This window comes from Rana temporaria, chromosome 10 (assembly GCF_905171775.1).
Source record: "Rana temporaria chromosome 10, aRanTem1.1, whole genome shotgun sequence".
In the NCBI taxonomy this organism is placed as follows: Eukaryota; Metazoa; Chordata; class Amphibia; order Anura; family Ranidae; genus Rana; species Rana temporaria.
In genome coordinates, this window is record NC_053498.1 from 25396489 (window position 1) to 25422974 (window position 26486).

Below are 26486 nucleotides of genomic sequence, written 5' to 3' on the forward strand. Positions count from 1 at the left end.
TCCATCGGAAAAACCCGTCCGAGTTTATTCCGACCGAAACTCCGATTGTGTGTATGGGGCAATAGGAACATGATACCAAAAATGTATAAACTCGTCTTTATTGACCATTTTGCCCCAAAGGAGCAATTTTCAGGTCTTTGGGAACCCATAATAAAACCAACTTATTGGGGATAATGGGAAAATCCCCTTACATTGGTGGTCAGTAGGAAGAATGCTCCTTACATTGGTGATCATAAGGGAGAATGTCCCTTTACATTGGTGGTCAATAGGAGAAATGCCCCCTTACATTGGTAGTCGTGGGAAGAATACCCCTTATCTTGGTGATCAGAAGGGAGAATGCCCTTTACATTGGTGGTCAGTGGGAAGAATGCTCCTTACCTTAGTGGCCAGTGGGAAGAATGCCCTTTACATTGATGGTCAGTAGGAAGACTGCCCCTTACATTGGTGGTCAGTAGGAAGAATACCCCTTACCTTAGTGGTCAGTGGGAAGAGTGCCCCTTACCTTAGTGGTCAGTGGGAAGAATGCCCTTTACATTGATGGTCAGTGGGAAGAATGCTCCTTACATTGGTGGTGAGTGGGAAGAATGCTCCTTACATTGGTGATCAGTGGGAAGAATGTCCCTTACATCGGGGGTCAGTGGGAAGAATGCTCCTTACATTGGTGATCAGTGAGAAGAATGTCCCTTACATCGGGGGTCAGTGGGAAGAATGCTCCTTACATTGGTGGTCAGTGGGAAGAATGTCCCTTACATTTGTGATCAGTGGGAAGAATGCTCCTTACATTGGTGGTCAGTGAGAAGAATGTCCCTTACATTTGTGATCAGTGGGAAGAACGCTCCTTACATTGGTGGTCAGTGGGAAGAATGTTCCTTACATTTGTGATCAGTGGGAAGAACGCTCCTTACATTGGTGGTCAGTGGGAAGAATGTTCCTTACATTGGTGATCAGTGAGAAGAATGTTCCTTACATTGGTGATCAGTGGGAAGAATGTTCCTTACATTGGTGGTCAGTGGGAAGAATGCTCCTTACATTGGTGGTCAGTGGGAAGAATGCTCCTTACATTGGTGGTCAGTGGGAAGAATGACCTCCTTGCAGATACCTAAAAAGATCATTGGTGTCATGTTGCTGGATTGACTCTGACATTATACAGGTACCATCAGATGGACTATCAATCATCCACAGCTCAAGGAACCCCAAGGAAGCGATGGAGGAACCCTGGCTGACAACGGCTAGTAGATACACGAACCCTAACATATTATAGGATAGCTTTGCTTTTAGGAGTCTGCCATCACTGACCTCTCCTTCTGTTAGTCACTTTGCTGTCATACTTATCCTACAGCTTCAACATTTCCGAGACATCCCTCAACAACTGATAACCAGCCAGGCAGCTAGAATTTCGAGAAGGCAGCTTATTTTTTTTAGAACAGGTTTCCATTAACTGATATATAAGCAGACTTGTTATACTGAATATATATCCTCATCTTAGAGGTCTGTCATGCTCATTATTTCCTGTATATATACTGTTTCTCCGAAAATAAGCCCTACCCCGAAAATAAGACCTAGCGTGAGTTTCTGGGGTGGCTGCAATATAAGCCCTACCCCAAAAATAAGCCCTAGTTAAAGTCCTTGTAAAAACATGTAATCCGTTAGATTATATAATGTGCAGTGTGTCTCCCTTTTGTAACTTTACTGTGGAAAATACCTTATTTACAGCACTGCCGGGCGCTCACGTGACCCGCCGGAGCTCTTCTCCTTTCCTCTCGGCTGATGTCAGCTGTGTTTTTTTTTCAATAAAACTTTATTAAGCCCCTACCCACTGCAGTACTCAGAGTGGGGCTGACGTCATTGGGGATCCTGGCCCCTCACTCTGCAGAATTTGGAGTAGGGAAGAAGAGCTCCAGCAGATCACGTGAGCGGCAATCGGCACTGTAAATAAGGTATTTTCCACAATAATGTTACACAAGGAGACACACTGCACATGATATCATCTTTTTACAGAACGGATTACATCATTTTATAAGGTCTTTAAACAAAGGTTTATTTTTGGGATTACAGAATTTCACAATGCTGACTCCAGAGCTGACACGGGGAGAAACTTTTTTGTACATGCCATAAATAAATAAGACATCCCCTGAAAATAAGCCCTAGTGTGTTTTTTGTAGCCAGAATTAATATAAGACCCAGTCTTATTTTCGGGGAAACACGGTAGCACCTACAATTTACACAGTGCTTTATATATATCGTACATTCACTTCTGTCCCCGCCCCCAAGGAGCTTACAATTTAAGGTCCTTATCTCACATACTAGGTCCAATTTGGATAGCAGCCAATGCATGTCTTTTGAGTGTGGGAGGAAACCAGAGTACCCAGAAGAACATGTAAACTCCATGCAGGTGATGTTGTGGTTGGGATTCAAACCAACAACCTTAGTACTGCAAAGCAGACGTAGCTAACCACTAAGCCACTCTGCTCAATGGAAACCGTGGGCATAATCAAAAGCAGGTAAGTTGCCCATGAATGCCTTACACATATGGGGTGTCTGCTCTTACTCGGAGCCTGTGAGGTATAGCAGAGCCCAGGCCGGTGCTTTATGGAAGAAACCCATTCTGTTTTCTTGGGATCCCTGGTAAGCTGGCCATACACTATACAATATGATTGTACAATCTGTTTACAATCTCCTCCAGATCTACCAAAACTACTTAACCACTTGCCGACTGCCACACGACAATTTACGTTGACAACATGGCATGGGCAGGCAGATTGGCGTACAGGTACGTCCCTTTAAATTTGCCGCCCAGCGGGCGCGCACGTGCCGCGTACATCCTCGCGAGTGCGGCCGCGGGTCCCAGGAAGTCGATGTTCCCGCGAGGCCCGCGATTGTGGTTGGCAAGGGCAGAACAGGGGATGCCTTTGTAAACAAGGAATTGCCCTATTCTGCCTAGTGACACTGTTACTGATGACCGTTCCCCGTGATCGGGAACGGTCATCAGTGACGTGTGATATGTAGCCACGCCCCCTAACAGTAGGAATCACTCTCTAGGGAACACTTAACCCCTGCAGTGCCACCTAGTGGTTAACTCTTTCACTGCCAGTGTCATTTTTACAGTAATCAGTGCATTTTTATAGCACTGTATAAATGACAATGGTGTCAAAAGTGTCCGATGTGTCCGCCATAATGTCACGATAAAAATCGCTGATAACTAGTAAAAAAAAAAAAAAGATTATTAATAAAAATGCCATAAAACAGTCCCCTATATTGTAGAAGCTATAACTTATGGGTGCTCAACCTGTGGCCCTCCAGCTGTTGCGGAAAGTACAATTCCCATCATGCCTCAGCCTTTGGGAGTCATGCTTGTAACGGTTAGCCTTGCAATGCCTCATGGGACTTGTAGTTCCGCAACAGCTGGAGGGCCACAGGTTGAGCACCCATAACTTTTGCGCAAACCAATCAATAAACGCTTATTGCGATTTTTTTACCAAAAATATGTAGAAGAATACGTATCGGCCTAAACTGAGGAAATTTTTTTTTTTTTTATATATATATATATTTTTGGGGGATATTTATTATAGCAAAAAGTAAAAAATATAGAGCTAGATTCAGGTAGCTCGGCGCAGAGTTTTTCCGGCGTAGCGTTTCGAAAATACGCTACGCCGACGGCGCACACAGAGCTCAGAGCAGCATTCACAAAGCACTCGCCCTCGTATGTTGCCGCGGCGTAGCGTAATATGGTCGGCGTAAGCCCGCCTAATTCAAAGTAGGCTGGTAGTGGGCGTGTTGTATTGAAATGAATCATGACCCCATGTAAATGAAGCGCCGTACGAAAGGCGCATGCGCGCGCATGCTCAGAATCACGTCGCATATACTCCCTAAGCTACGTTGGCTCAATGCTTTCGACGTGAACGTAACCTACGCACAGCCCCATTCACGTACAACTTACGTAAACAACTTAAAATTTGACGGCTGTTCCGACGTCCATACCTTAACATTGGCTGCGCCTCATATAGCAGGGGTAACTTTACGCCGGTCGTACGCCTTACGTAAACAGCGTATATTGATGCGCCGGCCATACGTATGTTCGTGAATCGGCGTATCTAGCTCATTTACATATTCTAGGCGTAAATCTACGGAAGCGCCCCTAGCGGCCAGCGTAAATATGCACCCTAGATACGACGGCGTACTAAGACTTACGTCGGTCGGATGAAGCAGAAATTCAGGCGTATCTTGTTCCTTGAATACCGCGCATAGCTACGACGGTGCATCCTTTAACTTACGCGGCGTATCAATAGATACGCCGGCGTAAAATGTCTCTCTTTTCAAAATTATCACTCTTTTTTTGTTTATAACGCAAAAAATAAAAAATGCAGAGGTGATCAAATACCACTAAAAGAAAGCTCTATTTGTGGGGGAAAAAATACGTCAATTCTGTTTGGGAGCCACATCGCACGACCGCGCAATTGTCAGTTAAAGCGACGCAGTGCCGAATCGCAAAAAGTGGCCCGGTCTTTGACCACCAAAATGGTCCGGGGCTGAAGCAGTTAATAGAAGTTCTACCTTAACATAAAACCCATTCCAATTGTATCCAGTTGGGTTGGCTTCTGTCCTACATAGTCAGTGCTATGAAATAAATAAAAATAAAATAATAAATAAAATAATAATAATAAATAAAAAATATAAATAAATAAAGCAGATTGCAAGGTGTAAAGTTAGTCTGTAAACTAAGGTCCGTTTTGTTAGGTTGTTAGAGCATTTAGTTAGTTTATCATCTAGAAATAGACGGTGGCCATCTTAAGTGTGGACATCATGAAGCCAGACTGTATGACTTCCTGGATTTCAGCCTTGCAGATCTCGCACATGCTCAGTGCTGCACAAGCGATGTAATAGGTTTCAGTCAGGTTTCCATAGCAACGGGAGTGTCAGAGGAAGTTGCCGCCCCTTCTCTTTGCAAATAGGCTATTTACAAGGACTACTGGGATACATGATGCCTATCCCAGAAACCCTTGCGAATAGCCTTGTGACTTAATTGCCTAGGCTAATAAGGAGGAGGAAGTAATGAAGGACTACAAAATAAAGGTATTTACAAGCAACAAAATAAATAAAAATTGTCCATTCTGAACACTATGAGATTAGGGCATGCAGCACAGACAAACATAAAAAAATGGGTGGAACTCCACTTTAAAGAGGTGCTGACATCATAGTGGATGTTCCATTCCCTTCCCTATCTTCAGCTGACCCTCTTCTATCTCCACACAAAAAAAAAAAAAAATATTTATCATGTGGGATTCTGTCTTGTATACAGGGCCGGACTGGGAATGAAAACCAGCCCTGGAAATAATTTCATACCAGCCCCACAGCATTAATATACCAGCCCAAAAAAAAGAGAGAAATCCATGAGAGAGCCAGAGAGGGGCCAGGCTGCAATGGTGAGAGAGAGAGGGTGCAACGGCGAGAGAGAGAGAGGGTGCAACGGCGAGAGCAGAGGCATTTCTAGTGAAAATGGCGCCTATGGCAAGCACTGAAACTGTGCCCCTGTCAAAACATTTGAAACCCATCTTTCAGATAACCATAACAAAAAAAACACCCAAGATTGCAGTAATAGCAGCACCTATAATTGCAGTGATATCAGCACCCATAATTGCGGCCTTACCATTACCCATAAATATGGCCTTACCAGCACCCTTAAATGCAGCAATATCAGCCATAAATGCAGCAATATCAGCCATAAATGCAGCAATATCAGCCATAAATGCAGCAATATCAGCCATAAATGCAGCAATATCAGCACCCATAAATGCAGCAATATCAGCACCCATAAATGCAGAGGAATCGTGCAGTGTATCATGGGCACAGCACTGGGCAGAAAGGCAGAGTGGAATGGAACATCAGACAGTGACTGCACGCAGTGGTACACATACAAGTCACACTCACTGGCACTGTGATGGTCAGGGACACGCAGCAGTGCAGGGGGTGTTTCCTTGTAATGGATACAGTCCTCTGCCAATGCTGCGCCAGTGCCTCTGACACTGTACAGGGGGAGAGAGGGAGTAGGATCACCAGTGGCCCCGTCTGCTTAGCACACACGCACAATCGCACATGATAATGACTTTAAGGCCTCTTTCACACTGGGGCGGTGGGGGCATCAGCAGTAAAGCGCCGCTATTTTTAGTGGCACTATTCAGCCGCTAGCGGGGTGCTTTTAATGGCCGCAAAGTGTCACTTTGATTCCAATGGGCAGGGGCGCTTTAGGAGCCGCTCCTATTGCGCCTCAAAGATGCTGCTTGCAGGAAATTTTTTAATGTCCTGCCAGCGCACCGCTCCAGTGTGAAAGCACTTGGGCTTTCACACTGGAGTGGAACCACTCTTTCAGGGCGCTCTGCAGATGCTATTTTTTGCGTTATAGCGCCTGCAAAGCGCCTCAGTGTGAAAGCAGTCTAAGACCCCTTTCACACTGAGGCGCTTTGCAGGCGCTACAAAATAGCGCCTGCAAAATGCCCTGAAAGAGCCTCTCTTCTCACTCCAATGCGAAAGCTTTTACACTGGAGTAGTGCGCTGGCAGGATGCTCAAAAAAGTCCTGCTAGCCGCATCTTTGAGGCCCTGTAGGAACGGTGTATACACTGCTTCTAAAGCGCCCCTGCCCATTGAAATCAATGGGCAGCAGTGCTGAACCACCAGCAAAGCGCTGCTGCAGCGGCGCTTTGCGGACGTTTTTTTTATCCTTTTGGGCCGCTAGCATTGTGCTGGCAGGACGCTCAAAGTCTATGAGGCGCCCCGCTAGTGGCTGAATAGCGCCGCAAAAATGACAGTAAAGCGCTGCTAAAATACTGACACTTTAGGTGGAGCCTCCTCCAGTCAAACAAATGACAATCTGGCTGAGTGGCCGGTCACACTCGTAAATGAGCATGGGGAGTGCCTGTCACACTCCTCCATACTGCCAACAGTTAAAGTGGAGGTTCCCCCTAAAAAAAATCTAACAATACATTGAGAAGACCTAGTTGATTGACGTTCCTCCGACCGGCGCATACTGCGCGTCACGACTTTCCGACACAAGCCGAACGTCATTGCGCAGGCGCCGTATAGAGTCAGCTCTATACGGCGCCTGCGCAGCGACGTTCGACTTCTTTCGGAAAGTCGTGACGTCAAGTATGCGTCGGTCGGAGGAACGTCAATCAACTAGGAACGCCCAGCCCCACTAGAATCATACCCGGAAGCCGAGGGATGAAACGGCGATAACGAGGTATGTACGAGAAAAAAAAACAACAGCATACCCGCAGTGTAATCAGTCTTCTCAATGTATTGTTAGAATTTTTTTAGGGGGGAACCTCCACTTTAAGTAACCAAATTTTTCAGGTAAAGTGCCGTACCGCCGGGGCTATAGTGCGGGAGGCAGCCGCAGGAGGACAGGTGGGAATTTTTTTTTTTTTTTATTACAATTTGCAGGGGCAGCAAGGTGACAGAGAGGAGGGGGGGGGGGTGCAAATTGTAACCTAAACCTGTATAATAATCTCTCTCACGAGGCATTGCACCCCCCCCCCTCCTCTCTGAGATTATTATACAGATTTTAATCTTATTGCAGGGGCAGCAAAGATAGGTGACAGAGAGAGAAGGGGGGGGGCCGGGGGGTGCAGATATGGTAAGATAGAGAATCGTTTTTATTGAATTTAAATGTATTTCTTCACCTTGAGGGGTGGCGACGCCGTTCACTTCTCCCCTCACTCGTGACCGGGCAGACACTGCAGAGACATTGTACTAGGAGCCGGTGTTGGCGCCGCACGGGACGATAGAACTAGTCCTGACGTTTTTTTTTCTCCTGCTCGGCTCCTCCCCGTAGACACATGATCAGTGATGCTGCTCACTGATTAGCTAGGTAAGTTCTTACCTAGCTAATCAGTGAGCAGCATCACTGATCATGTGTCTATGGGGAGGAGCCGAGCAGGAGAAAAAAAAACGTCAGGACTAGTTCAAGTCAGGGAAGTGAGGCGACGAGCATGGCGGCCGCAACCTGCCGGCCTGTGGCTGCTTTTAACTACCGCAGTCTGCAGGTATGAAGAAGCAGCCCCAGGAAACTCAGTGCAGCCGTCACCTCTGCACAATTGAAAACAGCGGCGATCGCGGCTGCGGCCCGCCGCTGATTATATTTGACTGACAGGCAGTGACAGCAGGCAAAAGCAGGCGGCCTACCGGGAATTTTCCCGCTATCCCGGTTGGCCAGTCCGGCCCTGCGTTGTATATTTTTGAAAGTTTAATGAAGATCCTAACAGCGGAGGGGATTGTATTAGCTGGAAGACAAGCAGGTGACGAATCACAGTGCTGTTTGTTGCTGAGTCAGCACATTTATCTTTTGTCTTACAGGGCGTGCGTCTGCTAGGACAACGATGGGGACTACGGACTATACGATGCGAAGAAGACCAAGACCAAAAAAGTTGAATTTTTGTTTGCATAAATTGCGTGACGCTAAAAGACGTCCAAGAAAATGAGCGAGACATCAGTTATACATAATTAAAATAATTATACTAGGATATGTGTAAAGAAATGTGTTTATGATTAAATAAATTTGTGGTCTAAAGTTAAGAGTTTTTTTTTTTATTATTATACCATCCCTATTGACAAATAGTGTTTACTAACAACTTTATATATAAAAAAATATATATATATATATATATATATATATTACAGGCTTCGACAAAACCTGGGCGCCAGGTTGCAATTGCGACTAGAATTAACGACCTGGCGCCTGGGGCGGCACAGCTGGAGTATCCTGTGTCTCCGTGCGCCCCCCACCTCCCCTGTCGTGAGATCGCATCGGGCCGCGCCGGCCGGTAATTTAGGCCGCGGCTTTGCAGCCTTCTGCAGGCCTATAGTTCTTTCTGTGATCTGGCGCCATCTTGTGGTGGCTGTTGGTATGACAAGACAACCAGCAATGCTAATGGAGCTTCCCCTGTCTGTTTTCACTGCCATCTCCTTCCCTCTAATTAGAACCCCTAAACCTTATATATATTTTTTATTCTAACACCCTAGAGAATAAAATGGAGGTCGCAATACGCGCAGCGGTCTTACAAGCGCACTTTTTTGGGAAAAATACACTTTTTTTAATAAAAAAATAAGACACCAGTAACGTTAGCCCAATTTTTTTTTATATTGTGAAAGATAATGTTACGCGGAGTAAATTGATAGCCAACATGTCACGCTTCAAAATTGCGTCCGCTCATGGAATGGCGACAAACTTTTACCCCTTAACCACTTCCCGACCACCGCATGTATATGTACGTCCACAGAATGGCACGTACAGGCAAATGGGCTTACAGGTACGTCCTTGCCTTCTAGCGGGTGGGGGGTCCGATCGGGACACCCCCCCCCCGCTACATGCGGCGGTCGGATTCCCGCGGGGAGCGATCCGGGACGACGGCGCGGCTATTCGTTTATAGCCGCTCCGTTGCGATCGCTCCCCGGAGCTGAAGAACGGGGAGAGCCGTATGTAAACACGGCTTCCCCGTGCTTCACTATGGCGCTGCATCGATCGAGTGATCCCTTATATAGGGAGACTCGAACGATGACGTCAGTCCTACAGCCACACCCCCCTACAGTTGTAAACACACACTAGGTGAACCCTAACTCCTACAGCGCCCCCTGTGGTTAACTCCCAAACTGCAACTGTCATTTTCACAATAAACAATGCAATTTAAATGCATTTTTTGCTGTGAAAATGACAATGCTCTCAAAAATGTGTCAAAATTGTCCGAAATAATGTCGCAGTCACCAAAAAAAATTGCTGATCGCCGCCATTAGTATTAAAAAAAAAAAAATAATAAAAATGCAATAAAACTATCCCCTTATTTTGTAAACGCTATAAATTTTGCGCAAACCAATCGATAAACGTCTATTGCGATTTTTTTTTACCAAAAATCGGTAGAAGAATACGTATCGGCCTAAACTGAGGACATTTTTTTTTTCTATATATGTTTTTGAGGGTTATTTATTCATAGCAAAAAGTAAAAAATATTGAATTTTTTTCAAAATTGTCGCTCTATTTTTGTTTATAGCGCAAAAAATAAAAACCGCAGAGGTGATCAAATACCACCAAAAGAAAGCTCTATTTGTGGGGAAAAAAGGACGCCAATTTTGTTTGGGAGCCACGTCGCACGACCGCGCAATTGTCTGTTAAAGCGACGCAGTGCCGAATCGCAAAACCTGGCCTGGGCATTTAGCTGCCTAAAGGTCCGGGGCTTAAGTGGTTAAAATCTCCATAGGCAACGTTTAAAAAATTCTACATGTTGCATGTTTTGAGGTACAGAGAAGGTCTAGGGGTAGAATTATTGCACTCGCTCTACTAATCGCGGCGATACCTCACATGTGTGGTTTGAACACCGCTTTCATATGCGGGCGCTACTCACGTACACGTGTAGGGTAATGTAGCGCTACGTGTGAGCCAAAAAGCAATGGCTGTGTACACCTAATGGGGTGTGACGATATATTGTGACACAAAGGATGTAATGGCAAAAATTCCACCACAACAAAATGTGAAATTTAAATCAATAAAGTGAACAATATAAACAAAAATATAATATAGTGTCCATAAACAATAAAACGATGAAGATGTCATGAGATAGTGAGGAACTTCCCAACAGAAATCTTCAAATATGAGGTGAAATACATATGCGCTTACCGCAACTGTTGGACCGAAATGTCGTAAGACAGTGGATGGATCGAGCTTGGAATGTCCCACAGAGATGTCACCGAGAATTCCAGAAGGAAATGGAGTCTACCTCCTAGGTAGTCAGATGTCGTTAACCCAGGAAAGGGCAGGAAGACCAGATGTTCATCGGCCACCGACTACTCCAATACTGAAGATCCTAGTAAACCTTGGGTATGGCAATCATAAAAGATCCTCCAAGCATCCAAACACGATGTGGTTCAGGTAAGTGAGAACCCTGGCATGGGTACTGGAAACCAACTGGAGAGGGCTCAAAAAAACCTTATCTTCCACAAATTCATGTAAAGAGAAGAAAAAAATGGAATGGCGACAATGGTGTAGGTCATAAAGAGGTTTTAATGAAAAAAACTATGGACCAGATTCACAGCTGAGATACGACGGAGTATCTCCTGATACTCCGTCGTATCTCTCAGAGTATCTATGCGGCTGATTCATAGAATCAGTTACGCATAGATATCCCTAAGATCCGACAGGTGTAATTATTTTACACTGTGGGATCTTAAGATGCAATACCGCGGCCGCCACTGGGGGGAGTTCGCGTCGTAAACCAGCGTCGGGTATGCAAATTAGGAGTTACGGCGATTCCCGACGGATTTTCGCGTTCGCTACGTCGCCGCTAGTCTAGTTTCCCGTCGCAAAGTTAGTCGTTTTTTTGGTGCCCTAACTTTAGTCAGCAATCGTATTGCTGTCTAAAGTATGGCCGTCGTTCCCGCGTCGAAATTTTTAATTTAACGTCGTTTGCGTAACACGTCCGGGAATACGGAAGTACGCTACACGTGTCGCCGTTCGAAAAAATGACGTCACGGCGCGTAAAGCACGACGGGAATTGCACAACTGAGCATGCGCAGTAGGTCCGGCGCGGGAGCGCGCCTAATTTAAATGGCACATGCCCATTTGAATTGGCCCGCCTTGCGCCGGCGTAGTTTTCATCGCAAGTGCTTTGTGAATCAGGCACTTGCGATGAAAACTTGCGGCGGTGTAACGTATCTACGATACGTTACGCCGCCGCACTTCTACCTGAATCTGGCCCAATATACATAATAAAATATAAAAAAATATATATAAAAAAAAAGTGATCACAATTAATAACTTATTTATACTGCTTAAAGGGTCGCTAAAGGAAAAAAAAATGTTTGCTGAAATGACTGTTTACAGGGTATAGAGACATAAAAGTTAACTGATTCCTTTTGAAAATGGTTAAAGATAGATAAAAATTAATCATATAATGTGCCTGTAGTTTCACTTTCGTTTTTAAACTGGTTTCATGTTTCTGTGAAGTAGAGAGAGACACAGAACAAAAACAAACAAATCCAGGGCAGTGTTTTGTTTTTAAAATGAATCTGATTGGTTCTGAGGAGTTTTAGACACACAGCTTGGACCACAGTGAAAATCTCCCATGAGATTTTTCATCAGGAAACAGACAACCAGGAAGTGTGGAGATCAGAGCAGAATTACAGCAACTTCAAAGCAAAAACGAACAATGAGGACATGCAGGGGCGGACTGACAAATCATGGGGCCCCCGGGCAATAGGAGATTATGGGGCCCCCGGCTAATAGATTATGGGGCCACACAGTATACACAGACACACAGTATACATACACACACTAAAAAGGTACTGGAGAGGTGGGGCAGCTTTAATCTTGTGGATTTTTTTTTTAAAACACAGATTTTTACATACTATCCCTGGTTTTACTGAGGCTGGCAACCCTGATGGGGCCCCCTAGTGGCATGGGGCCCTCGGGCAGTGCCCGAGTTTCCGAATGGTCAGTCCGCCCCTGAGGACATGAAACCAGCACTGCAGTAAGGTAAAGGAAGCTATTTAGCTAGAAAAATATTTTCCTTTAGTGATCCTTGATTGTTCAGAGCATTCCTAGACATTTGTTTGTTTTCAGTAATACATCAACTGCACAGCAGGGGGCAGCAGCATAGCAGACATAAGCAGATGAGCTGTGTGTGGTCAGATTGCTCAATGAATGTCCAATTTGATCCCTGGCCTGTTGTACAATTTGACCACATCCTAACAATCGCCTCATCTGAGACAAACTGATTTGGACAGCTTATTGATATGAGGGGGGTAAAACAGCCCCAGGGCTGTAGGTACAAGGGAGATTTCAATCACTTGCCAGGAACGGTTCTGCAATCTTCAGCTTTAGCTCACAATGAAAACATACTAATCCATACCTACCAACTTTCTGAGATGGGAATGAGGGACACCTATCAGCAAAAGTATGCAGGCATAGGACACACCCCTTGCCACACCCCCTTAAAGGAGAATTGTACAAAAAAACAAGATTGGTTAAACCCACAAATGGTTTTTTTTACCACTACTATTCCCTTGGCTCTTGGAATTTACGAATGCAGCAATTTAGAAATCAGATGAAAGGTTTAGTGCTGGAAAACACTTTTTGATAGATAAAAAACGCATTTTATATACAACTACCGTATTTATCGGGGTATTGCGCGCTCCGGCGTATAGCGCGCACCCCTAATTTTGACCCTAAAATCCTGTAAAAAAAACATTTTATTACATTTTACTACTTACAGTTTTGGTGTCTTGCCCGGCGTCCATCGGCGGCCTAGTCCAGTCCGGCGTCCGTCTGCGGCCTCGGTGGTGTCCTCCCGGCTTCTCCCGCGCTGTCTTCATGTCGAATCCCCGCTTCCCGCGCTCAGTTTGAAGCCTCCGCCGACGAATACCGAGCGCAGTACACTCGGGTATATTCGGCCAGGCTCGGCTTCTCACGCATAAACGTCACAGAGCGTGACTACGAGCGAAGCCGAGCCTGGCCGAATGTACCCGAGTGTACTCCGCTCGGTATATGTCGGCGCAGGCATTCAAACACGGCGCGGGAAGCGGGTATCGGCGTATATCGCGCACCCACGATTTTGCCCTGATTTTCAAGGCAAAAAAGTGCACGATATACGCCGATAAGTACGGTATATAGATCAGATCAAAATGAGGGACAAATAAGGGGGAAAAAAGGACAGAGGGACATTGCGCCAAATCAGGGATAGTTGGGAGGTATGCTAATCCTGTTTACTCCATAAGGCAAAGCAGATCGGCCCCCAGAAACAGATGTGTGGCACTGCCCATACTGTTTGGTGTGATAAAGTAGAACTATAGGCAAAACTTTTTTCTTTTTTTTTGATAGAGGAAGTGAGAGTTATAACCCTAATCATTTTTTATTTTATTTTATTTTCCCATCTGTGTCCCATTTTTGAGATTCCCTTTCACTTCCTGTTCCATAGCCAAAACAGGAAGTGAGAGGAAATCCCTGCAAATTAAGGGAATCCCTTGGGGACCCCCCAGGTCACCAGAACTAGTGTCCCCATTGGAAGAATTCCCCTCTATTACTTTTCTGGGGACAACCCAACATTTGGGATTTTCTTTATCTTCACTTTCAGTAATAATGATAAACAGGACAAATAGAGAGGGGGAAGCTTCCTAACGGGGACACAGACAGCAATAAAAACGAACAGGGGTTCTAATCCCTCTCCACTCTTTCCGAAAAAAAAAAAAAAAGGTTTTGCCTTTAGCTATACTTTAACCACTAGCCGTCCAGCCGACAACGGCAGGTTGGCTCGGCTGCGCAAAACTACGTAATATTACGTCATCTCGCATTTCAGCCATTAGGGGCGCATGCGCACCCCCTGCTCTCCCCTGGTGCCGACGCGCGTGCCCGGCGGGCGCGATCACCTCGTTACAGAGCGAGAACCCGGGAGCTGTGTGTGTAAACACACAGCTCCCGGTCCTGTCAGGGGGAGAAATGACTGTTCGTCTGTTCATACAATGTATGAACAGCGATCTGTCATTTTCCCTGGTCCCACCCCCCCTTCAGTTAGAACACACCTAGGAAACATAATTAACCCCTTCCCCGCCCCCTAGTGTTAACCCCTTCCCTGCCAGTGGCATTTTTATAGTAATCAATGCATTTTTATAGCACTGATCGCTATAAAAAGGCCAATGGTCCCAAAAATGTGTCAAAAGTGTCCGAAGTGTCCGCCATAAGGTCGCAGTACCGATAAAAATCGCAAAAAAATATATTAATAAAAGTGCCATAAAACTACACCCTATTTGGTAGACGCTATAACTTTTGCGCAAACCAATCAATAAACGCTTATTGCGATTTTTTTACCAAAAATATGTAGAAGAATACAAATCGGCCTAAACTGAGGAAAAAAAAAAAAAAATGGGGATATTTATTATAGCAAAAAGTAAAAAAAAATGTTTTCTTTCAAAATTGTTGCTCTATTTTTGTTTATGGCGCAAAAAATAAAAACCGCAGAGGTGATCAAATACCACCAAAAGAAAACTCTGTTTGTGGGAAAAAAAGGACGTCAATTTTGTTTGGGAGCCACGTCGCACGGCCGCGCAATTGCCAGTTAAAGCGACGCAGAGCCGAGTCGCAAAAAGTGGCCTGGTCTTTGGCCAGCCAAATGGTCCGGGGCTTAAGTGGTTAATGGACTCTTATAGATGACAGAATTGATAAATGTCCTCCAAGGGTTGGAAAGGGTCAGAATCAGATGACTCTCAGGTGTTCTTCAGCCTCTGCTTGGTAATTAGTTAATTGGTAATCATCTGAAGTCTTTTCCTTATATAACCCTGTGTAAGGTGAGGGGGGAAGTGAGCAAGGTTCTTTCAGTAGTTGTTTTAGTAGCAGGTAGGAAGGTTGCTGGGCTTGAGCTGCAGAACAGAGGTGAGATAGTGGCTGGACTTGACTTTTATGGTATTGGTGTATATAGCATGTTAATGTTTGTATGCTTCCTGTTTGGGAAGGCTGGAATTGTATGGTGGTCGGTGGGCTCTTTTTGGGCCATCCTGTTACTTCAACCTTCTGATCAAAGTGCTTCATAACAGTTGTAAGGGTCAGATTCTGGTTGGGGTCCAATGGGTGCTTGGGAGGGGTGGGTGGCCATCCTGCTACTTCAACCTTCTAATGGTTGTAAGAGTCAGTTGTTCCTGGTTGGAGTTTCTCCCAATGGGTGCTTGGGGCAGGGCCATCTTGATGCAAGGGCACTGCTGGGCACTGCCCAGTGGCCCCACTGGTACATTAATCTTGCATTACATCATACTTGCCAACTGTCCCAGATTTGCTGGGACAGTCATGCTTTTTACTAAACTGTCCCTGTATGGTTGTGTCCCGGGAAGCGTCCCAGAACCTATACTGTGCCCTCCTGACCCCCTGTACTGTGCCCTTTGTGTTGACTATGTCTTTGATTTATGGAATGTTTTCCTTTTTGTAAAATCAATTTTATTGAAAGTACTAATGAATATGTTTAATTCTATCAACTATTTATACTTTTATTTCTTGAAAGTAAGTGTGTACATTGGTGCGAGCTGGTAGGTCTCCAGTGCATTACTTTGCCCAGGGGCCCATAATGCCCCTGAGCGGAGGTTCACCCAAAAATCAACTTTCTGCCATTAGATCCAGCATACTGCTGACATCTGCAGTATGCTGGTTTTTTTTTTTTTTTGTTTTTTTTTTTGTACTTATCGTTTTATCAGCCCTTGTTATCCGGATCCGAGCGGGGATTTCTGCGGGGAATAGGCATTCCTAAACCAAGCAGATTTGATTGATGGGCTGCTAAAGCATGTCACGCCTTTCTGAAAATACCCAAAGTGACACTCGGGTGTATACGGCGCCTGCCGTGTAGAGCTGACTGCGCAGGCGCCGTAAACACCCGAGTGTCACTTTGGGTATTTTCAGAAGGCGTGACGGGCTGCTAAAGCGCGTCAATCAACTCCGCTTGGCTTAGGAACGCCTATACCCGGAAGAAATCCCCGCTCGGAGCCAGATAACAAGGACTGATGAAACGATAAGTACAAAAAAAAAAAAAACAGCATACTGCAGATGTCAGTTATATGCTGGATCTAGTGTCAGAAAGTTGATTTTGGGTGAACCTCCGCTTAAAGACGGGCCTGGCTTGGGGTTTAACCTTCTGAAAGCCCTTCTTATGATTGTGCTTCATAATGGTTGTAAGGGTTGGGGGTTCCTGCTATTTCAACCTTCTGAAAGTCTTTCTTCTGATCAATAACATGTACAATGTTGCACAACTCTGCTCTGCAGTATAATCGGCATTGTATTTGATGTACATACCTCCCAACATTTTGAGATTGGGAATGGGGGACCCCTACTAGCAAATGCATGTAGGCATAGGACATGCCCCCTTAAAGAGTTAATCAAAAAAGTAAGTTAAATCCACTAATATATATATATATATATATATATATATATATATATATATATATATATATATATATATATATATATATATATATATATATATATATATATATATATATAATATATATTTTCACCACTATTTCCTTTTATAATGACTTTTTTTTTTTTTTAAATTTACAAATGCAGCCATTTATAATTTGGATGAAAGGTTTAGCACTGGGAAACATGTTTTTGAAAGATATAAAATTTTTTTTTTTTTTTTTACAACTATAGATCAGACCAAAATGAGGACAGGGGGACATTACTCCAAATCAGGGATAGTTGGGAGCTATGTATTAAGAATCTCCAGTGGTAATGATGCTGGAGTGCAGTTTGCCTAATGACCTGTACATTGGTCAGACAAGTTGGCTCTTGCATTGGGTACAAAAACCCTTTTGGATTATTTGATCTGTATCACATGGTGCCGGTGAATGTTGCATCTGTCTAGAGGGGCTGATTTTCTTTATTACATTGTATGCCTACTGAATGCGTCAAGAAAATCTTTTTGTCAAGGCCATTTGACTAAATTAGGTGGGGGGTTCATTTAAATATGATCATAGTGATGACTTAATTGCTGTACATTGTCCTCTGATCACTATAAAGTCTCATGTAGAGGGGAATAGTGTGATCTGTAGAGTTCACCACCTTAATCCCCCCTACAGATCTAATTACTGTGTGTCTTTTTTTTTTTCTGTCCTGTTGCAGCATTTGAAATATCAAACTGGCAGCCCTCCAGCTGTTGCAAAACTACAAGTCCCATGAGGCATTGCACGGCTGACGGTTACAAGCATGACTCCCACAGGCATGATGGGACTTGTAGTTTTGCAACAGCTGGAGGGCTGCCAGTTTGAGACTTCTGGTCTAAACAGATCCTTGGAGTCTCACACTTGGTCCCAAGGACATGGGATTCATCAGTCCTCCTTTCTGTAGCCTCAGCTGCACTGAACGGGGAGTGCTCTGAGGCTTCCTGTTAATCTCGCACACACCGAGCATTGTAAGCATTTTACAATGCTTCAGTGATGAATGGACACAGAAGTGATTGATACCGATCGCTCATGGGGGACCTTCCTTTCCTGAACGACCACCCTTTCTGAAACCATCCCCCTGTGTGCACTCGGCTCACAGTGGGAGAGGAGGAAACAAGCAGTGCTGTAGGGGGCACACAGGAGGTCCCAACACAGCAAGTGGAAGGGGCGCAGATCTAAGAACTGCCCCCCCCCCTGCAGCAGAAGTGAGGGCAGAAGCCAGTAGAGCTACAGGAGGATCCATGTGTCATCAATAAGGTGGTACAGCTGGCCCCCCAGCAGGTGGTTATGGGGGGGGGGGCGATACAGGAGGGCTGGCTGTAATAACTTATCAATGGCCCTGATTGCAGCTGTTGGAGACAATGCCTTTCTGGACAAGTGGTATTGGTACAATCAGGGCTTTTTTTCAGGGGGAACTCAGTTCCGCCACCTCTGGCTCAGACCCTTTGGTGCCTGCTCACCACAATCACTTGTAAACACAGAAGTCTGTTTTTTTTTTTTTTTTTTTTAATAGTGACAGCTCTGCACTGTGTAACCCCCCTGAACTCTGCACTCTGTATGTAATGCAATCCTGGTATTTAATGCCCCTTCAAGACTCTTCTACTGTTTGTGAAATCTGAACGAGTCGTGGTTGAGTTCCTGCACCTATTTTCTGAGAAAAAAGCACTGGTACAATACTGCTGTTCTTGCCATGTATGTAAAAATAAGCATAAAAACCCAAATATTACTGAAATGGCTGCGATGGTTTTCTTGCAGCACTTGAGTCTGGATTTCTTGGTGGTTGCAGAAGGGATATGATGTAAAACTTCTATTCTAGGTCAGCTGAGGTCTGTCTAGCTTCCTCTGCTTAGCGGAGGGTGAATTCTGACACCCGGGTCCCTGTAACTTCTTTATTGAAGCAACCACATCTCAGAATTGAGACATCTAAACTAACATCCATACATTGTTTGCAGAATGCTTGTTGACCAATGGGACAAGTGAAGTTCAATTAAAACCCGACGGGGCATCTAGTGGCCCTTCTAACCTAATACTTGGTGAGGGATTTACTAAAACTGGAGCACTCAGAATCTGGTACAGCTGTGCATGGTAGCCAAAAATGTTGTAATAGTGTTGTGTGATAGGGTAGATAAAGAAGACGGTTGCTACCGTGTTTCCCTAAAAATAAGCCTGGGTCTTATATTAATTTTGGCAAGAAGACACAGTAGGGCTTATTTTCGGGGTAGGTCTTGCCATGTAATGTGCTGTCTTCTCTCCGCCTCTCCCTCCCTGCCTGTCAGGAATGCCCAGTGTGAACTGAGCTAAAATGCTTGTAAAATTATATAATCTACCATGTGTGTTTCTGTACAATAATTGTGCCAAATACCTTTGTTATAGCACCGCTCGGCACTTCTGTGACCCACCGGAGCCTCTCTTCCCCGCAATTATATTACAGAAACACACACATTGTACACCCTATAATACTATATTGGAGTGGATTATAGGATTTTACAAGCATTTTAAACTAGGGCTTATTTTTGGGATAGGGCTTTTTTTCAGGGGGAACGCAGTTCTGGCACCTTCTGAACTGACTGTATGTAATAGCAAGTGATGCTGGGGTGTGCTGCAGGGTATTGATGCTCACTGCTGTGGATCAATTTTTGCAGGAGGGTCTATTGTTGCTGGTGGGGGACCTATTGTTTCTAGGTGGGTCTTGTGTTGCTGGGGGGGTCAGTTGTTGCTGCTGAAAGAGATCTACTGTTAGTGGAGGGGTCTATTGTTGATGGCAGCCAGAGAGTCTATTAATGCTGGCTGTACAGAGATCTGTTGATGCTGCCGTGAGTCTATTGTTGCTGGCGTGGAAATTTTGTTGTGGGTGGTCCATTGTTAGGGGGGAATCTATTGTTGCTGGCTGCAGGGGATCTATTTTACTGCTTTTCTTGATATTACCAAATTCCATATAAATTACTTGGCACCACAAAATGATACTTGGTTCTATATTGTCTAAAAGGGGTGGTACTAGGTGAGTAGGGGGCAGAGAAAAGGGGTGACTCGGAAAGGGGGAGTTCCTGCACCTATTGTCTGAGGGAAAAAAGCCCTGGGGCTTATATTGGGAGCCCTCCTGGAAAATAATGCTAGGTCTTATTTTTGGGGTAGGTCTTTTTTTCAGGGAAACGCGGTATAACTGATATGTGAACATCAAAATATATTAATCACTGATATTGGTGATACAAATGACATCCAATGAAAAATACAAGTGCTCAGTGATATTGAAGCATGCACTGCTATATAGTAGCAAAACTAAAGCAGCACACAAGTGATAAGAAATTGCATCAGTGTCCATGCAGAAAAACGGCAAAAACCAATGCTGTTTAAAAGATCAAAATATCAAAGGAACAATGAAGTGCTGGTGCTTATGCCAAAATATTCAGCGTGAAGGTGGTGCAGAGAAGGAATTCCAATATCCTTTTGAAGTTTTAGTGAGGGTGTCCCCTTACCTTAGCCAATGGGTTTCTAACTTCAGCTTGTTTTGGGTTGCCTGCACGGGGGGGGGGGGGGGGGGGGGGACTTTTCAAACGCACCTGTAATGCAGTGGTGTCACAAGTCCCATAGGATTTAAAGGGGAAACTTGGTGTGAAAGGGCCCTAAGCCTAGGTTTACATTGGAGCAATGTGAGAGCAAATTGCACGACAAGTCGCAGCGTATTGGAGGCAATGGCACTTTTTCAATCGGTGTGATGCCAATTTTGCGGCACTGCGCCAATTTGCAAAAGTAGTTTCTGCACTATTGCTGATTTCAGGTGTGACTTCAATATACATCTGTGCATGAAGCCACACGATGTCTCAAGTAGCGCTTGAAATCGCGCTACTTCATTGGAAGTAACGCAATTTCAAGGTATCAATTTCAAGGTAGCAATGTGAACCAGAGCTGGAAGCGGACTGCTTTCTAGTCACAGCTGCACCAGTTTTGTGAATCTCCCTTCCCCCCCCCCCCCCCCCCCCCAGCCCCCCCCAAGTCCACTTTAAAGGACAACTGCAAAGTAACTCTCATGACCAATAAATGGACAATGTCTCAAAAGTTGATGAACGGCAAACTACTTTTCTATGCTTGCTTTGCCTTTACAGCCTTGGTAAAGTGGACCTTTAGCATGAGGTCCTGTTTGTTGTAGAGGCAGGATCAAAATGTATTTTATTGCAGGGACTTTGAGCTTTAAAAACCAACTCCTGGTTGGTGTGGGTACATGCAGGGCTGTCTTAATGAGAGGGCACACCTGGGCACTGTCCATGGGCCCCAGCTGCAAGGGGGGCCCTACACTTTACCCAAAGCAGCTGGTCCTTGAGCACACTCTGCCCCCCTGAAATTGGGGGACCCATGATGGCACTGAGAGTGATGGATACACAGGGAGGCAGTCTGCCTCCTACCTACTTGATGTCTGTTTACCTTCACTGTCATCATTGTAGGGGCCCCATAGCATTACTTTGCCCAGGGGCCCATGATGTCAGTAAGATGGCCCTGGGTACATGTTGCTTAGGGGTGAACCTTGACACTCAAGATGTTTTGGATTTAAATGTCCCATGATGCTCAACTACACCACAAGTGCATGAGCATTGTGGGAAATGTAGTACCAAAACATCTGGGGTGCCAAGGGTCACTATCGCTGACCTATGAGTAGAAGCCTGCATTATTTGGGCATCAAAGTCTTTGCCTTGACAGATCCATGGTACCTGGGTACAAAAGTTGCATGCTGTCCCAAAACCCTGATCCTCCCAGTCTCAATACAATGTAGTGTTGGGTTCCTTGGCCATGGGGAATACTTGGCATGCCTGGGGTATCGTGGTAGAGGTCCCCAACATAATGTAGCCTTGTCTTCAAGGGGCAATCGGGCCCAAGTGCTGATGCATGGGCAAGGAGGTTGTTGCCCGAACCCTGTGCAATTTTGAGAATGTAGAAGGTTGGCTTGCACAAGCTTGGTGATCCTAAATGTTGAATGGAAGTAAATAATGGTTGAGCGCCTTCAAAATGATTGGAGCTTCATGTTCTATGTTTCTTTAACTATGAACCTGTTGGACAATTGGAACTGATCTCTAATCTTTATGGATCGGACACTTAAAGCCCCCACTTGGTGAATATTAAAACTTGTTGGTTTTTGTTCTCAATTGATTCCTTGTGTGGTCACAGAAACATGATTTTGAGCATCTCTCCAATGCTGAATAGGACAAATATTGATTAGACTGGAGGATTTTGCCCCAGACATGCCCTTAACCCTTGCTCTCTGCAAAACATTGTAACTGCCATTGGGCTGTAAAGCTAAGCTGGGGGATGGGAACTAGTATGGCTGGAACAGTTTCCTGTAACAAATGAATATTAATCTTTTAAAAAAAAATTGTCTGTTTAGACTCATCAAACATGTTGATGGAAATTGACGCTGCTGTTAAATTCTTCATGAAGATTTTGAGCCTGAAGAATACTCTGACGTCAGACCAGCTGGACTCTCTGGGAATGAACTTGGCATGTCTGCTGAGGGACCGGTATCAGGGACATTGGTACCCGGACAAGCCTGCCCAGGGCCAAGCTTATAGGTAACTATTTGTTGGACTTCTGCTCTTGGCTTCATCTAAACATGCTTTCATTACTACAAGGGGGGGATATTGGGGTCTGTTGCCAATTTTCCATTTCCCCTTCCTGTATCTGTGACGTTGGGGTCTGTTGCCCTTACTGTAAGGTCTAGCTAAAAATTGGTAGTAGCTAAAACGATTATCTTGCCATATTAGGAGTAGAGGTCCAGAAGGCCTGGTCTTGACAGTGTCTGAGATGTTGCTGTCAAATGTGTTTATACAGATGTGACAGTTCTAGGTACCATAGGCTTGCTTTGTACTTGTAGACATTGCTACTTAATATTGGGCTTTCAGTTTGAGAGTCTTGATGGTGTATAGGTGGGGTGCAGCGTGTGTGACCACAATAATTCAGTCAGGTGCAATGCAAAACTTTGTATTCACAACAAACCCAGTGGGAAGCCTGCTCAGCCAGGTTCACTCATGTGTTTCCAGCAACATGTAAAGGGCACATGCCAAACTGACAGCATCAGTTGAGAGGAACAGAATGCAGCTTTGGTCATCTCATGCCCAATCGGGAGGGTGTCCAGAATAAATATGAACCTGCATGTTCCCTCATTGGACAGAATTGGCAGCAGGGAAAGGAACCCATCCTTAATTTGCCATCTTGCCAAACTTGGGAGCCAGGGCCTTAAATGGGCTCTGTCTAAACCAAGATGGCTGCCAGGGTTGCATAGGGACAACGGCATATAACCAGAATAAGTTGCTTCCTTAGTGACCCAGGAAACCATATTCCTCATGACTTCTCTCCAGCTGCAGAGTCACTATGGTTGAGTGGCAACTGCCCCTGTCTATGTATATAGTTCTTGGGTGGTCATCTGGGTTCATGGGTTGTGTGGGGAGGGGGGTTTACAATTGTGTCTAAAGGCATGTTGTCTATCTGATCTGCAGGTGCATTCGCATTAATAAATGGCAATATGTGGATGAGTCCCTGCTTCAGGCTTGCAAATTCTGTGGTATAGAATACTCGAGACTTCCCATCCCAAGAGAAATTACAATCTGGATTGACCCATTTGAAGTCTGTGGAAGGTGAGCAGTCTCTATGGGAATATTTGTAAAACTGACTAATCTGCAGGATACTTAAAGTACTACTAAAAAGTTGAATGCCAAAGTGTAAAAACCCACATGGTGGAACTTCATCTGAGCGCCAAAGATATTTTGCAGGGGTCAGGGCAGTGACCCAAGTTCTATTCTTTGCATTAGAAGTCAAGCCACCAAGTGACCTATGGTGGTTTAAATCTCAGGACAGGATGAACAGAAATGCAACTTTGGAACTCGCCAAAGTTTGAAATGGGCAATCCTGCCCTGTAGCTGCATCCAACTCTCCAAGAGTTTGTTGGAAAAGATTTTCTGCTCATTAACATTGTGAAGATGGGGTTAGGGGTGCAGGATATCCAAAAACGTAACCAGGGCCGCCATCGAATTATGGGGCCCCTTACACAGCTTCAGGCATGGCTCCCCTGGAGCAGAGAACCGGGGGGGGGTGCTGCCACCTGAAATTAAGAACCGGGGGGACTGCCGCGAATTGAGATGCGGGAGGGGCACTTTACAAAAAAGGAAATAAAGAAAAATATTTATATAAAAATGGGGGGGGGGGTAGCCATCTGGGGACCTCCTGGGCCCTTTAATAAAAAAATAAATAAACCTTTTATAAAGGGGGTTGTCGTCTGGGGACCTCCGGACCCCTAAAAAAAATTGTCCCTTTAAAAATATATTAAATATATGGGGTTGCCATCCTGGGGCACAGTGCTAGGACTCCTGTTTTGGAGGTGACAGGGTCAATAAAGAAAACATGTCACCTCCAATTGCTATCACACAGGGAATTGTTTTCTCCTGTGTGATAGCAAAAAAGTTAAGTGGGAAAAAAAAATTGATTAAGAAATAATTAAATTAATAAATTTAAAGAATAAAAGAATGATACAAAAATTTATAAAAGTAAGCGACAAGCTACAAATAAAAATGAAAAAACAAACCATATTTGATCTAACCGTGCCGCACATTCTCCGTTGATTTGGGGGGAGGGGGTCGGTTGGCGGGGAGGGGGTGCATTGTGGAACATGGCCTTGGGGCGGCAGGGAGAGCAAATCCGGCCCTGAGTCCAGCCCTCCTAAAGTTTAAAGGATGGTGAATTGGCCCAAAGTTTGGAGACCCCTTGCTGTACACCAAGTCTTAAGGCAAAGCCCTGCAAGGGAAGGACCCTCCTAGAATGTACCTGGCAAATCTCTATGCCTTTTGGCATGTGTCGCTGAAATAAAATGCCGTGATGGGCAAAGGCAGTTACTCAGATTTATTGAGTTCTAAATATTCATTGGTTACCAATGGCACTAGACAGAAGCCTTATGTCCTAAACTTGGGCAGAACCTAGCAAATGCTCAAGCTGGCTACAGCAGAGCTGCAAATACAAGTTCCTTAAAGACGCTCGGAGGGGTCCTTACACAATTTGTCGTTGGCATTTGTTCTAAGTGGATTTCTGGCTTGAACTGCCTATAGGGATGTATGAGGAATGTTCACTAATGTTTTAACATGTCACCATTTTTACAGGATTGGAGAGACCAGAGACTACTTCACGATAGCAACATTTAAATCGGTTTATGAAGAACCAATGCTTGCCTATCCAGAACAGGCACATGAGTCAATGCTTGCCTTTCCAGAACAGGTGCATGAAGAATCGGTTCTCTTCAGTTCAGAAGATCCAGTGGCTGGCTGGCCAGAACAGGCACAAGAGCCAATGCTTGTCTGCTCAGAACATGTGGAACAAGAGTCTGTGCTTGTCGATCCAGAAGAGCCAGAGCCTGTCTGTTGGGTGAATGAAGAGCCAGTTCTTGTCTCACCAGAATGGGTAGATGAAGAGCAATTTGAACACGTTGCTGAAGAGTCAGTGCCTGCCAGTCCAGAGTGTGTCTCACCAGAACATGTGCCTGCCAGGCCAGAGTGTGTCTCACCAGAACATGTGCCTGCCAGTCCAGAGCCAGAGTGTGTCTCACCAGAACATGTGACTGAAGAGCCAGTGCCCGTTAGTCCAGAACAGGTGAATCAAGAGCCAGAACAGGTAACTGAAAAGCCAGAACATGTGACTGAAGAGCCAGTGCCTGCCGGCCAAGAACATGTGACTGAAGAGCCAGTGCATGTCTCACCAGAACATGTAAAGGAAGAGCCATTGCCTGCCAGTCCAGAACAGGTGACTGAAGAGCCAGAACATGTGCCTGCCAGTCCAGAACGGGTGAATGACGAGTCAATGAGTGTCTATCTAGAATGTGAAACCTCAGACTATTCTTCAGATGGGCTTTCCTCTGAGTCGGAATTTATTTCTGAGAATTCTTCAGATGAAGAAACTGGAGAAGAGACCAAAAAGGTGGTTCGAGTAATGCCACCAATCTGTACCTCTCCCGATGAAGCTATTGAGTCTCCTTCAACTTCCAATGCTGGGACCCCAGTATGTGAGCTGTTGGCCGCAGACCAGGAGACAGATTCAAGCGTTGCCCAAGAGACCACCTATCTGAGACTGCTCTAGTGAGAAAAGCCTATAAAGTTTTCTCGATCCAAGAAACGACATGCTCTTAAATGTTTCAACACTAGCACTTCTACTGCAAATTTTTTTTTATTTTTTTTTAACCTAGGCTTTTTATTGTGACCTTCAAAAGTAGCAAAATCTATGGGTAAATTGCATGTATTGGGCTTCTGTAAAGAACCTTATGGGGTTCTGTTTAGGTAAAGCTTTGTCTAGACTTTCACCAGCTTTTGCCCTAGTTTGTCTAATAACTCAGTTCCAGGCACCTAATATTTGCAATCTACTTGGACACTGGTTCGAAACATTGGCTCCAAGATGCTTGCAGAGGCTTAAAGTGGATGTAAACCCAAAAAATTGTATATTTTTTGATGTCGCAATGTAGAGAATAAGATTTCCTATCTGTGCCCAGTCTTGCCACACAGTTAATCCAGCGCTG

At 44.9% G+C, this 26486-nt stretch overlaps 1 protein-coding gene across 1 annotated transcript; it reads left to right on the plus strand.

The window, feature by feature from the left end:
• Positions 1-15336: 15336 nt before the first annotated feature.
• LOC120916040 (fibrous sheath CABYR-binding protein-like) lies at positions 15337-26126 on the plus strand. The gene is made up of 4 exons (XM_040326889.1): positions 15337-15401; positions 22326-22509; positions 23434-23571; positions 25084-26126. The coding sequence occupies exons 2-4, from the start codon at positions 22337-22339 to the stop codon at positions 26051-26053; spliced, it is 1281 nt and encodes a 426-aa protein (XP_040182823.1). The 5' UTR covers positions 15337-15401; positions 22326-22336; the 3' UTR covers positions 26054-26126.
• The last annotated feature ends 360 nt before the right edge of the window (positions 26127-26486 follow it).

Bases quoted from the DNA above. Each gene is read 5' to 3' on its own strand.
- LOC120916040 (XM_040326889.1), top strand. From the start codon at position 22,337: ATGTTGATGGAAATTGACGCTGCTGTTAAATTCTTCATGAAGATTTTG. The intron at 22,510-23,433 runs GTAACTATTTGT...TCTGATCTGCAG, and splicing joins GCCCAGGGCCAAGCTTATAG to GTGCATTCGCATTAATAAAT. The intron at 23,572-25,083 runs GTGAGCAGTCTC...CCATTTTTACAG, and splicing joins CCATTTGAAGTCTGTGGAAG to GATTGGAGAGACCAGAGACT.